Raw genomic sequence first — 13,470 nt, 5'->3', positions numbered from 1 at the left:
CTTCTGTTACATATCCATCTGCATGCTTAGATTAACTTGTAAGATATAACTGTATAGTATTTTCTTGCAGTTACACCAATAGACTTGAAGCAGACGATTCATGTTGATAAAGATCTTCAGATTCGTGCTTACTATGCTGGGCATGTATGATGTTCTCTTACAATCTCCTTCATCTAATTGGAGCTTTGGTTATGGCATATTTATTTCCTCATATACTTAATTAGGTAATTTCATGCTTTTTATATATGACCAAAGAAGATCTAGAGTATCGTATTCCAGATTGATGATGCCATTTTATTTAGATAATCTTTCCTTTTATGGTTCTTGACATCATCTATGACTCTACTGCTATCTAGAAGTCTACTGCTTGCCTGGATAGAAATTATTTGTGATGGTTTACATGCTTCTGATTTCAATCGTCATGCCTTTTGCATGTGTGCTCATGCAGACATGTACGTGTGTCTCAAGAAATCTGTCAGCTGTTGCAAAGTTTTTTAGGAAGTACGGAAATATTGCTTATCATATTCGGTAGCTTGGAATGTATTGCAGACCTATATTTTCTCTGGTTAGTTGATCAGAACAGGAGAATGAGAAATTTCTTCGTAGACTATAATCTAAACAAAAGTATGCTTTGCAATTTTTGTATAGTCTTGGCTTGACCACTTCTATAGCCTTAGTGACATGGTTATTTTTATAAATAATTGATTGCTGATGTCCTCTTTCTTTATTGACCTTTTTCTGAAAATCAGATTTTGTTATGGTTGTTTATTTCTTCTAAACTTTTGATTGATTGTATCAAATGCAAGGTCCTAGGAGCTGCAATGATTTATGCAGAAGTTGGAAATATTGCTATGGTCTACACTGGGGATTATAACATGACACCAGATAGACATCTTGGGGCTGCTCAAATTGATCGTTTGCACTTGGATCTGCTTATAACAGAGTACAAAATCAGACATTTTACTTTGCAAAAACAGTAAACAGAAATATAGACATTTTACCTCATCTTACCTCATCTATTTGCTTCTATTCACAATGTTCAAAGACAATGATATTCTGATGATTACTAGATACCATGCAAATTAACTGAAAATTTTGTCTAAAATATATCTTTGCAACAAAATATATCTAAAATTTTGTCTACTCACCTTATAATAAAGATTGATTTGTTTGGATCCTGGAAAGAAACAAATGAAATGATGTGAGGCAACGAAGAATCGAGTAAACTAAATAGTTGTTGTTTGTAGTTATTGATGAGTATGCAGATTTATATAGTGAATTCCTTTTGTTTTTCTTTCATATATGTCAGATCCATTTAGTGACATCTTTAATCTTTATTACTTGCATTTTAAGACTGTCCTATTGGTAGCATATTTTTGGCCATGTTTTTTTTTTCACTTTCTTTGTTTTTTTCCCTTTCTTGTAGATCCACATATGCAACAACTATACGGGATTCAAAATATGCTCGAGAGAGGGAGTTCTTGAAAGCTGTACGTAGAACTTTACCTATGTGCTCATGTGATTATTCTCTTAAGTCTTAAAACCTAATGCTAAAATAGTAAAATAAGCATGATTGTGCATGTAATGTTTGTTAGATTCTGGGAGTCCCCCGTAGAAAAATTTTCTTTGATGATAGATGGTCTATTTAGTCCTAAAATGACTTGAATATAGCCTTCTCTTCTAGCTATTAATAACTTAGAGATTATGTTGTACAGGTAAACACAATACAATAGAATTTGAATCAATATTGCTAATATTTTTGTAACAAAATTCTAGAAATGTTAGTTATATGGTTCCATTACTTTTTTTGTTGGTTTGAATGGTAATTCCTGTCTTTTAGGTTCATAAATGTGTCGCTGGAGGAGGAAAAGTTCTAATTCCAACATTTGCCTTGGGGAGAGCACAGGTAGTGATACTCCAAATCTTCTTATTTTTGCTCCTCTCTTGTTGCATACTTGTTATTCTCGTAATTGTCATTTCCTTTTAAAATGTATCCAACTTATGCTGAACCATCATTTCTTTCTCTTGAATAGAGAAACAGTATGTTGACTAAGTTTCAGTATCATCAGTTTTGTGTTTTTGTTGGTATTTTTTTGTGCATATATGAATCTCTTTCTTTAGAATTATGCCTTTCGACAATTGATAGAAAAACAATTTTCAAAGGTCTAAGTTCTCATTTAGTGCAACCACTTTAGGTTAATTACTTTCAAATGGAGCCATCTATAGATGACTTCAATTGGGCACATACAGTTTACAACTTAGGCAACTTTTTCTTCGAAGACATTTTGTATCCTTAAAGGGCTTTATGATAAAACGACAACCGAGTGAGAGTGTACTTCTAATGTGATGGTAAGATCTTACATATAGGACTCCTTAATTAGTTAATTCTTTTAGACCTCTAGCGTTTTGTATAACTACATACTCATTCATTCTTATGATAAAACGACAACCGAGTGAGTGTACTTCTAATGTGATGGTAAGATCTTACATATAGGACTCCTTAATTAGTTAATTCTTTTAGACCTCTAGCGTTTTGTATAGCTACATACTCATTCATTCTTATGTGATTAGTCTTATTGTATTGCGCTATGAAATTGCCTTGTCTCTGGAGTGTGATATCTCAAGTAGCATTTCCAATAGAAAATGTTGGGTGAAAATGGGACACATATTATCCCATCCAACTCGAATCTGGAGAACTTCTCTTATCTGTATATAGATATATCAAACTTATCTAGATTTAGATCATATGTTGATATCATGCTATCTGATTATATGTTGATATCCAACTCGAACTCGAATCTGGAGAACTTCTCTGATTTGTATATAGATATATCAAACTTATCTAGATTTAGATCATATGTTGATATCCTGCTATCTAATATGGACTGACCTAGGGGGGATGGACTTGTGGGCCGATCCTAGAGTGGATTGGTGGAAGATGGTGCGGATGAAGTAGGGCAGTGGTGGGGGCGATGCGGTTTAGGTTAGGGAGATGGTGTGGTCGATGGAGGTGGCGTGGTGGGTATATCTGAAATTAGAGAAGAAGATGGAGGTTGGCTCTATGGGGCTTGAGGGAGATGGGGACAAGATAGAGAGGAGATAGAGATGGAGATGATTCAATAATCATTTATTCATGCCTAAGATACAAGCCCATAAGGCTTTATTTATAGAGAATAAAATAAAAAGTTGTTAGTTAACTAAAACAAACTAAAAATTAATCCTATCCATCCATCTTTCATCTCTCCATCAGATTTGATGACTGTTGTGCCCTAGATAGAATCTAAATCTATTGAAAGTTAGAATACAAAAAGTATAGATAATGATGTCATCAATCTAATTCATTTGGTTTTATATTATTCAGACATTAGATGAATATTTTTAAAAATTGTGCATATTGTAAATTTTTGCAATTTTGGGATTTGTACTAATTTCGCACTCGATTTTAATCCAAACTTGGATCATATCATTCCACCATGTTTTCAACCACCTTGTCCTCAAGGTGTCCATGGTAGTTTCTAACAACGATGGCTATGCCACAAGCATGGACTGTATCGACTACCGGTCGGCACGGCACATCCTGTAAGAGAGGGAGAGAAAAAGGTAAGGGGCTACTCACCTTCGCCGTTACTGTGCGATGAGTCGCCATCGCTCGAGCTCACACCCCCCCCCACTCATCGGGTGCCCTAGCTCGAGGGAGGAAGAAAGGTCGAGAGAGATTAAAAATTTAAGTTGTAGATCTGGATCAGAGCTCGACAACGAGGTCAATGACGAGTGGTGAAGCTACTAGGAGGGGTGCCGTGTGACACCCATCGTGCCATGTGTTGGTACGCCGCCGCACGCCCCCATGCTAGTCGGCACAACATCTATAGTTTCTAGCCTTTCATCTCAAAAGCTTCTCTACTATCATCCTAACCGTGTGGAAGTGCTCCGCATGTAACTATGGTCGAACCGCTCCCACTTCGGCTTGGAAGGTGTCCGCCAATGGTAGTAATCTTGGTTATGAGCAAAGTGAAGGTATAACCATACTCTGGACTTAATTGATCTGAGAGACAACCAATGTCTAGATTTGAAATGAGCTCGGTAGGATAGATCACGATTAATCCAAGCATCTTGAGTCCATGCGGCTATGTCCTTGGGTTATGAGTGGCTGAGAGTGGTTGACACCATCCTCGGAAGGGCTGGAGTAGTTTTTGACTCAAGGGAGATGGTGGATCGATCTCGGACTCAGCTGGTGAACTCGGTAGGCCATGAATGCGATCAATTTGGATGCAAATAGTCGGTCAAAAAGGGTGAACTCCTCGGAAGGGCTGGAGTAGTTTTTGACTCAAGGGAGATGGTGGATCGATCTCGGACTCAGCTGGTGAACTCGGTAGGCCATGAATGCGATCAATTTGAATGCAAATAGTCGGTCAAAAAGGGTGAGTCTAGACCTGTTAGTGGGATGATTGGAGTGCGCACATTGGTGAGTTTTAGACTATGACTCAGCTCATTTAGACTCTAGCAAGACCCAAACGCAAGGAGAAGTTTCGGTTGGGCTGATGGGTGTGCGCGTGGGCTGGTTCGAGCCGCTGGACCAGTGGCGCATCCAAGGCCTGCAAGGGCGTGTCCACAGTGAGGAGGTGGCCATGGCCCTAGGGGTAGAGTTGTTGAGGTATCGGATCCTCGAAATCTTTTTAATAGTCCATGCCCTCCATTGGTGGCTTGGGCGGAGGTTGGCGGCGATTGGTGGCCACTATGGGACCCCTAGCTGTTGGTGTGGGCTACGAGGGTTTCCTTTGTGGTAGTGTATGCCTTAAGGGTCGTCCATCATGTGTCGGAGGAGGTGGAAGGTCTTGTTGCAAAGGGGGGCCTCCTTTTTCATGGTGTGATGCCGCGATACGATGACAGCTTGAGTCAATGCCTCGACAAAGCTTGCATGGCTCTCTATGATACTTGTGTTTCCAGCAGCATGCCATGCATCATAGCCATCAACTAGACTTGATCTATTTGTCCAGGTGTTGTAGATAGTGACGGAACTGTCAGTGGTACAAATCTTTCTTTTTCTTGTATAACACTTCAACCTGCTTTTTAGTATTTTCTATGTGAGAAGTACATCCATAAATATTTTTACAAGCATTGCTAGTTATATACCTCAGTAACTCTCTACTATTGTCAATATTTTTCTTTCAGTAAATAGGATTTTGTTCAACAAAACTGTTCGGCAGAACTTTTGAGACATTAGAGGCAAAAAGATGCCATTTCTCGTTAGGCACTTCTACTTGCTTTTCTATATCTTGTAGTTGGTACTCTGTTAATTTTAATGTGTATCAGGAGCTTTGCATATTGTTGGATGACTATTGGGAAAGAATGAACTTAAAGGTTCCTATTTACTTGTCTGCCGGTATGGTACTCTTGTGCTAAGCTTTTCTATTCATTTAGTTTTTTCGGAGTGACTGATTGTTGTTCAGATTTTGGACCATTCTCATCCTAGATATGCTAGGAGTGTAACTTAGATTTTCCCTCGTATCTGTGTGTATCACCTATTTTTACTTAAATTTATTATATATATAATACATTGCATAAGTTAATACCCCTAAACATATATTTTTCATTACAAAGTACCCCACTTTGGATCAAGCCACTTATCGTTATCGGCCACGAGGATTTTGGACAGAATGAGGATGCATTGATCATGGTCATGGCTTCACTTGAATCTTCATGCAGACTTGATTTTGTACCAATCAAGTATTATGAACCAATACTCATAGTGATGCAATGTTTGGTTATCCTTTTTTTCCCAAACTCTTAAAGCTTTTGGTTTACATTGTCCAGTCCAATCAGCCTATTGCAAAAGCAATCAAAAAATTGAAAAAAAGAAAAGAAAACAAGAGAAGAAAGAAAGAAAGAAAGAAAGAAGAAAGAAAGAGATGCTTAGTGCTTACAACAGATTACAGAAATTAGATGTACAACCTTTTGAAATGAAACTTAAGCATCCATAGAGCAGAATCATCTGAAAGTGCAGATCAATGAGAAGTCTGATTGTCTTGTTATGGTCATGGAACTCATTTATTGTCTCGCATTATGTCAATATCTTATTCTAATACAAACTATGTGCAGTTACACATTTATTTTCACCAATTGTTCAGTCTCTCTTAAGAACTTAATTCTGTCTCACTCTACCCACAACCTTCTAGGTTGCTGAATACATGATAATAAATGAGATTTTCAATTCTTCAGGATGTGATCTAGATATCCATTGTTTAGTACTGCCCATGGTACTAAGTTTTGGCTAATCCCGAGTGGGATCGGTCGATACTCGATATGGGCTCTCCCTTTCTCTTCCTTCAATCTATCTCTCTTCTCTCTCAAGTGCCCCATCTCTCTAATTTCTCTCTACTCTCTTTCTCTAGCATCTCCCTTTCTCTTCCTCTTCCTTTTCCTCTTTTTTCTCCAATCTCTCTCTGTCTCTCTTTTTTTTTCAGTCTTTGTTACTGCAGCAGAAAATCTGCTGCAATAACAGAGAGTGAGATAGAGAGGAGGAGGAAGAGATTGAGAGGGAGTAACAGAGAGAATGAGGAAGAGATTGAGAAGGAAAGAGAAAGGAGAAAGGGAAGAAATGAAAAAAAAAAGAGAAAAAAAAAAGAGAACGGAGAGAAGAAATAAAAAAAAAATTTACCTTGTGGCAATAAGAGAGAAGAAAGGAAACAAAATTAGAAAAAATTAAATTTGCCTTGGTAGTAATAGAGAAAGGGAGGAAAAGAGAGATAAGGAAAAAGAAAAGAGAGCCAACTCGCTATTCATTAAAATTTTGAATAAGTTAATGTAATTTTTAGTTTTTAGACTTCATATGTAAATAATAATTATTATTTTTATAATTTTCTAATTAAAAAAAATCCGTATTTTAAAATAATATTTATAATTGATATGATTAAAAAAATAATCCGATCCGACGGACAGTCGATATCACCGATATGGTCGATACGTATCGTTTTTCCGAATAGCCGATCCCAATCCTGATATCGAATTTTAGAACCTTTGTAATGCCTTGATAGATGCAAATAGATCAAAGGAGTAGAATTTAAAGTTAGTGTATATTTTGTAGTCAACTATCAATAATATTCTTTGCAGTGGCACTGCTGTACTAGATAGATCTAGTATGAGTTAGCATATCCAAATTGCCCCCTTTTACCCACCATGCCTTGTTCTCGTAATCTTGACTAATTCTCTCATGGTATTTTGCAGGTTTGACTATTCAAGCCAATATGTACTACAAAATGCTTATTGGATGGACCAGCCAAAAGATCAAAGATAGTTACACAATACGGAACCCATTTGACTTCAAGCATGGTACTTTCTTAAAATAAATAATTAGATGCCATTTAGCTAACAAATATAATATCAAAGTATTGAATTAGGAAGCATAGTATCTTTTTTTCGGGCGTATTCTTGGTTAATTGAAAGTTCCAGATCGAATTCATTTTCTGTTGTCTTATTTAGAACTTTTGACCTGATGTAACTTGCTTACTACAAAGAATTTAAGAATTACCTAGATCTAGTACTGAGATATATGACTCGCTAACTATGAAGAATTTTGTGACACAGATCTAGTGACTTTAGATCTATTTCATCACTAAATGTTGTAGATTTAATTGTTTTTAGTAACTCAGCAATCTTTTAAGCTAGAATATAAGCGAATTAAATAATAGGAAGTTGGTTAGTAACATATGAGTGTTTAGGTTAGTAAAAGGCATCGATCTTCCCATAAGCACACTGCTTTACTTTTCCCTCCTGCTGCATCCTCTGGGGCATTTGGTACTGGAGCCTGTTGATTGGAATATCAAGATATTTAGAATCTTGGCAGTCAATTACATGGCTACTGCTATTTTATTTTCATTTATTTTTTGTTCTTTTATATGATGCATTTGCTTTGAAGTGTTATTCTGCAAACCCAAGATACTTCTTAAACTTTTCTATTTTCAACTAATAATTTTAGTCATGTTATGTAGGGTTCAATTTCATTGTTATCCTCTTTCTTTGTAGAACTACAAGAAATTGATAAGATATAGCAAGATCTAATTTTTTTAATGGGTTTTGTTTCATTTTTCTCAGTTAAGATTAAGTCGATCGTTCTTGATATTACAGTTTGCTCTTTTGAACGTTCTCTTGTAAATGCACCTGGACCTTGCGTTCTTTTTGCGACACCTGGTATGATTAGTGGAGGATTTTCCCTTGAGGTATTCAAGCAATGGGCTCCATCTGAAAGGAACCTGGTTACACTTCCTGGGTACTCTATTGTCACTTTTCATTCATTTATTTTTCTTAGATCTGTAATATATATGGCTCATAGCTACCAAGATGACTAAAATAGTAGAGGCCAATGGGTAAGCTAAATTATTGGATGATTATTTGCCTGTGTTTTGTTATATTATTATTCTATAAATGCTCAACTTGTGAAATGTGAAGTCATATATACTGGTAGAGTATCTATGGAGTATAAATATCGTAACTGCCTTTTCTTGTGATAGAAGCTTGTCTAGACCCTAGATATTAAGGTACTTTTCTTTTGATGAAATCTCTTTTGTCAGTTATAGCATACTTACTATATGACATACACTCTGGCACTTGTTGGTCTAGAAGAACAGATACTTGCTGTATCATACAGACATATTTGGATTTCATGACACAATCAGCTCATGATTTATAAATCAATTTTTTTAGCTCTTTAAGTGACAATTTGTTATAAATGGTTAGCTTTGTTAATAGATACATCACATGATATGACAATAATTTAGTTATTAAAAAAGCACAACCATAGAAAATCATATCTATTATTCGATGAGGCTTACATGTATATTTATGTATGTTTCTATATGTTTGTATGTGTACATATATGTATGCATATATATATTTACAACCAAAGTTCTTAAACTCAGGAATGGATGCTCATATTGGATTAGACTATTTTTTAATTATGTAAAAATTTAAATATTATTTGTAAATATATAAAAAAATTCTAAAAATTTAGAAAAAATGGCAGAAAAATAAAAAAATAAAAAAGTACTCATATATGAAGTCTAAAAACAAATAAAGTATTTATTTACTCAAAATGTTGATGAATATTAAGAAGAGAAAGATTTACTGTTGTAGAACTGAGATTAAAAAGGAAGAAATAAGAGATTTCTGTTATGCAGAATTGAGATGAAGATAAAGCTCTTTCCCCCTCTCTCTTCATCACTATAGAGAAAGAAAGGGGTAGTTAGTGAAATGGGAGAGAGAAGAAATGAAAAAAAAAACTACCATAGAAGCTAAGTTAGAGAGTGGGAGATGGAGAAAGAAGGGGAGAACTATTTGGCGGATGCTGAGAAAGATAAGTACGGGGAGTTAGAGACTATGAGAGAGAGAAAAAGGGAGAAAAAATGTGGAGAAAAAAACCAAAAAGAAAACACTGTAACTGGTGGAGTTAGAGAGTGGGAGAGAGAGAGAGAGTGAGAATAAATTACCATGGAGTTGACCTGCCTCATTTGTTAAAAATGACCTTGGAGTTGCACCCTCTTTGGATGGAGAGAATAGGAGAAAATAGGAGAGAAAATTAGGACAGAATGATTTTCTCTTATTTGGATTGAATTTTTAGGAGAAAGGGAGAGAAAGGAACAAAGGAAGAGAAAAAAAAAATCCTCTAATGGTCACTTTTTTCTTCTTTCTAAAAGTAGAGAGAAAGGAAGAGAAAAGAAACATACGCTTTTTATATTTTAACATTCCAAATATGCTCCTATTCTATTATACTATTTACTTAATCTTTTGAGATTCTATTTACAAATTTAAAGGAGAATAATCAAATATTAAATAGTATAATTTGTGCCGGATATTATAACTTATGGATATTATAACTTGTTTATGCTACTTTTATTTATTTTAAAGAGTAATCTTATGGATATTATAACTTGTGCTAGTTTATATATTAGATATAGGGTATAATGGTAAACATGCTATTTTTTGTTATATTCTATCCTTTAACCAAACATAATAAACTTATTTTTCTCTTCTCTTCTCTCGATTACATCCAAACAAAATGAGATAGTTCTTTTCTCTTCTTTTTTCTTCTCTTCTCTTTTCTTTTCTCTTTTTCTCTCCATCTAAACAGAGTGTTAGAGATTTGGCGTGGGGCATGCAACCAGCACAACCATCCTTATTATTGTGTAATATTAAATTATCATATGATGGAACTACTTTATTTGGTATACTTACCATGGAGTTGACCTGCCTCAATTGTTAAAAATGATGCTATCATGGTTCTTGTTTATGACCTGTAGAACATTTCTTTGCTGTACCTACCATGGAGTTTTACAAATGGCAGCAATCAAACATTTTATAACTTGTTACCAAGTCATTTTCCTACTTCTGTTTATGCAACTAGGTTAGTAGTCCATTAGTTGATCTTTATATCTGTTTTATTCTTGCAGATATTGTGTTGCTGGAACAATAGGCCATAAACTGATGTCAGGTAAACCTACCAGAATTGATTTGGACAAAGATACACATATCGATGTGAGATGTCAGGTTGTCTTCAAAATCTTAATATCTTGAACTCTAATCCTGCTGAAGTTGTTTTAGTGTTAAACATATTAACTTAAGCCAAGCCAGATAGTCAAATATCATATAAGTTAGGTCAAGCTTCAATCCTTTATTTGATTATAAAAACTCATAACTGTCAATGTGATAGTACTCCGATAATTAAAGGAGCTCATATTATTTGAGGGTTCCCAGATTCAAATCCTAGTGTCAGCTATATTTAGTGGGACACTATTATTCATGATCCTAATTAAGTACTTTTTTTATTATGGTGTAAACAATGCATTTACAGAGCCTTTTCATTCATATGAAGCTAAATTTGTGTATCTTCCACAATGTTTTGAAAGGCAGCCGCGGATTTAGTGGGACGCTATTATTCGTGGGACACTATTATTCGTGATCCTAATTAAGTACTTTTTTTATTATGGTGTAAACAATGCATTTACAGTGCCTTTTCATTCATATGAAGCTAAATTTGTGTATCTTCCACAATGTTTTAAAAGGCGGCCGCGGATGGCGAGCGGTCACCCCACCGCCTAGCTCCAAGGTGGAAGGCAAGTGACAATGCGATCTAGCATTTTTATATAAAAATAAATAATTAAATAAATATAATATATATCTATAATTTTTAATACTAATTTAATATATATATAATTTGTAATGATGCACTGTGCCACAATATCAAATAACATAATCACAATTCATAACTATAATAAGTTCACAAATATTGTCACGACCCAAAATAGGAATCATGATCGGCCATGCATCTCAATATACTTGAGATACACGAAGCCTTATTAGTACTTTCTACGTGTACGATGGCAAAATAAATAAATAAAATGAAGATCTGCTTTATTAAATTTTAAAATTAATTGCAATAAAGATAAAACAATGTTAATATTTTTGAGTCTCTAAACTAAATAAATAAAACTTCTAATCTAAAGCATAAAATCTAAAGGAGCGGAAAAATAAATAGGTGAATCCTAAGTGGAGGTGGAGTCCAAGTACATCTCGCTCGGTCGCTCCGCTGACTATTACCTGAAATAAATAAACAAATACAAAAAAAAAATAGAATCCATGAGCTAACAACTATAGCTCAGTGAGTGGAATCCACTTGAAAACCAAATAAATTTTAAATCATATTAATGCTGAATAAATTAAACTAAGAGCAATAATATCCATAACAATATGCAATAGACATGCTCTCTAAATAATAACAATGATAACAATAGAGAGATGTCATAACTTGTAACCTTGCACGTTTTCAACATATTAACATCTTTTACTATTTGTACTGTCATATGTCTCAATAGGTCTAAACCCTGTGGATCCACATCAACTAGAAGTCACATCGAGATGACGCTCGGGACTTTTCTTCATAGCTGATCCGGTTAGGGTCATCAGATGGTGTCACCTTGTGATCAACACACTCTGTCTTTTCCTCTAACCGTTGAGAGAAGTTAGAGTCACATAGGAAATTTTCTCATTCATTCTAGGACTGTTTCCTAACTCCGCTAGAGTCACCTAAGAAAGTCACCGCAGTGATCTAATTTAGGACTTTCCCCTGGACTTCCAGATAGACTTGAGTCACCACGGAAAATCGCAAGCGATTTATACCGGGACTGTTCTCTAAGTCGTATCAATACTAGTCTCATTTTTCTTTTCACAAATTTCAATATTTGCACGAAATACGGTGATGCATTGAGTATACTGATTAAATGCACAAAGAAAATATAACAATTAAATTTTTGCACGTACGGATAAAATGAATAGATTTGCATACAAGAATTGTAATAATTAAATTTTTGCACGTAAGGGTGAAATAAATAATTTGCACGTAGAAAATTTACATGGTCTGACAGAGGTATGAAATATAATAAAATAAATATGTGAGTGAACCCACTCACCTAAGTCTAGGCAAGACAACCGAAATCTCAAATCTCTAGCTCACGTGCTAAAAAAATCACCACCTTTAATAATAAATAACAATAACATTTTTAATTAAAACAAATATTAAAATCTTTCTACAATTTAACCCAAAATTAATTAATTTGGGCTAAAATAAGTCCAAATCAGTTGGGCTGGGCTGCAATTGGCCCACAACCCACCCAACTATCACCTAAATGGATTGGGCCAAGGCCCAATCCAATTAGCTAATGGAACCGGGTCGGGTTCCTTGGATTCGGATCCAACCTGACCCGAATCCAAACACTAAAAGAGAGAAGACCAGACTCAGGTTGCCCGAGTCTGTCTTCTCCAAGCCGAAGAGAGCGAGAGAAAAAGAGAGAGGAAAAGAGAGAGAAAGGAAAAGAGAAAGAGGAAGACGCTGGCGGCCACCGCGGCGACGGTTCGCCGGCCGCACCCCCAGCTTCCCAACACCCATACAGTGTCGCCGTCCTCGCGAGGTGGGGGAGAACCCGCGAACGGCGGTCGATCCCATGACCGACGGCGACCGGAGCCACGAGGGCTCCAACGGTGAATGCCCACGGCACGAGGCCAACGGCAAGACGCTTCCAGACGGAGCGGCTGTGACCCGAAGCCGTCGGCCGGCCAACTTTGCTGATGAAGCCGAAGAACCCCCAAATTAGGTATTTTCGCTAAATCTTATTATTCTTTAATTAAACTTGAGGGGTGGGAGAAGGCTTACCAAGGAGTCACGTGGTGGTCTCCACTGATTCTAGCGACGCTCCGGCAGGCCGATTCCACTGCGTGACTCCGATGGTAAGGAAGAAGAAAGCGAAAGAGGGGAGGAAAAAGAGAGAGAAGGGGGGCTGTGATGGTTTAGCAGGGGAAATAATTTTTAGGGTTTTAATTTGTAGATTATAAGAAGATCAACTCTAATCCGATTCGGATTAGAGAAAATCTTCTCTGCGCCTCATCGCGTGCCGGAGAGGGAGAGAGAGAAGAGAGGCTGCACGTGCA

The 13,470-nt window shown here is 36.1% G+C and overlaps 1 protein-coding gene across 7 annotated transcripts in view; it reads left to right on the top strand.

Annotated features, from left to right (window-relative positions):
* The window catches only part of LOC140780730 (cleavage and polyadenylation specificity factor subunit 3-II), a 50,584-nt gene that overhangs the window by 16,633 nt on the left and 20,481 nt on the right, over positions 1-13,470 (top strand). For all 7 annotated transcript variants that reach the window (XM_073126457.1, XM_073126456.1, XM_073126453.1 and 4 more), the window contains 8 exons: positions 71-144; positions 807-943; positions 1,427-1,490; positions 1,841-1,906; positions 5,311-5,380; positions 7,222-7,326; positions 8,122-8,263; positions 10,440-10,536. In XM_073126457.1, coding sequence (XP_072982558.1) covers positions 71-144; positions 807-943; positions 1,427-1,490; positions 1,841-1,906; positions 5,311-5,380; positions 7,222-7,326; positions 8,122-8,263; positions 10,440-10,536 — 755 coding nt within the window. The remainder of the gene's footprint in view (positions 1-70; positions 145-806; positions 944-1,426; positions 1,491-1,840; positions 1,907-5,310; positions 5,381-7,221; positions 7,327-8,121; positions 8,264-10,439; positions 10,537-13,470) is intronic.

This window comes from Typha latifolia, chromosome 1, assembly GCF_019914945.1.
Source record: "Typha latifolia isolate L0001 chromosome 1, TyphaL0001v2, whole genome shotgun sequence".
Classification (NCBI taxonomy): domain Eukaryota; kingdom Viridiplantae; phylum Streptophyta; class Magnoliopsida; order Poales; family Typhaceae; genus Typha; species Typha latifolia.
The sequence above is the reverse complement of the archived record's forward strand: the minus strand, read 5'-3'. Positions and strand labels throughout refer to the sequence as shown.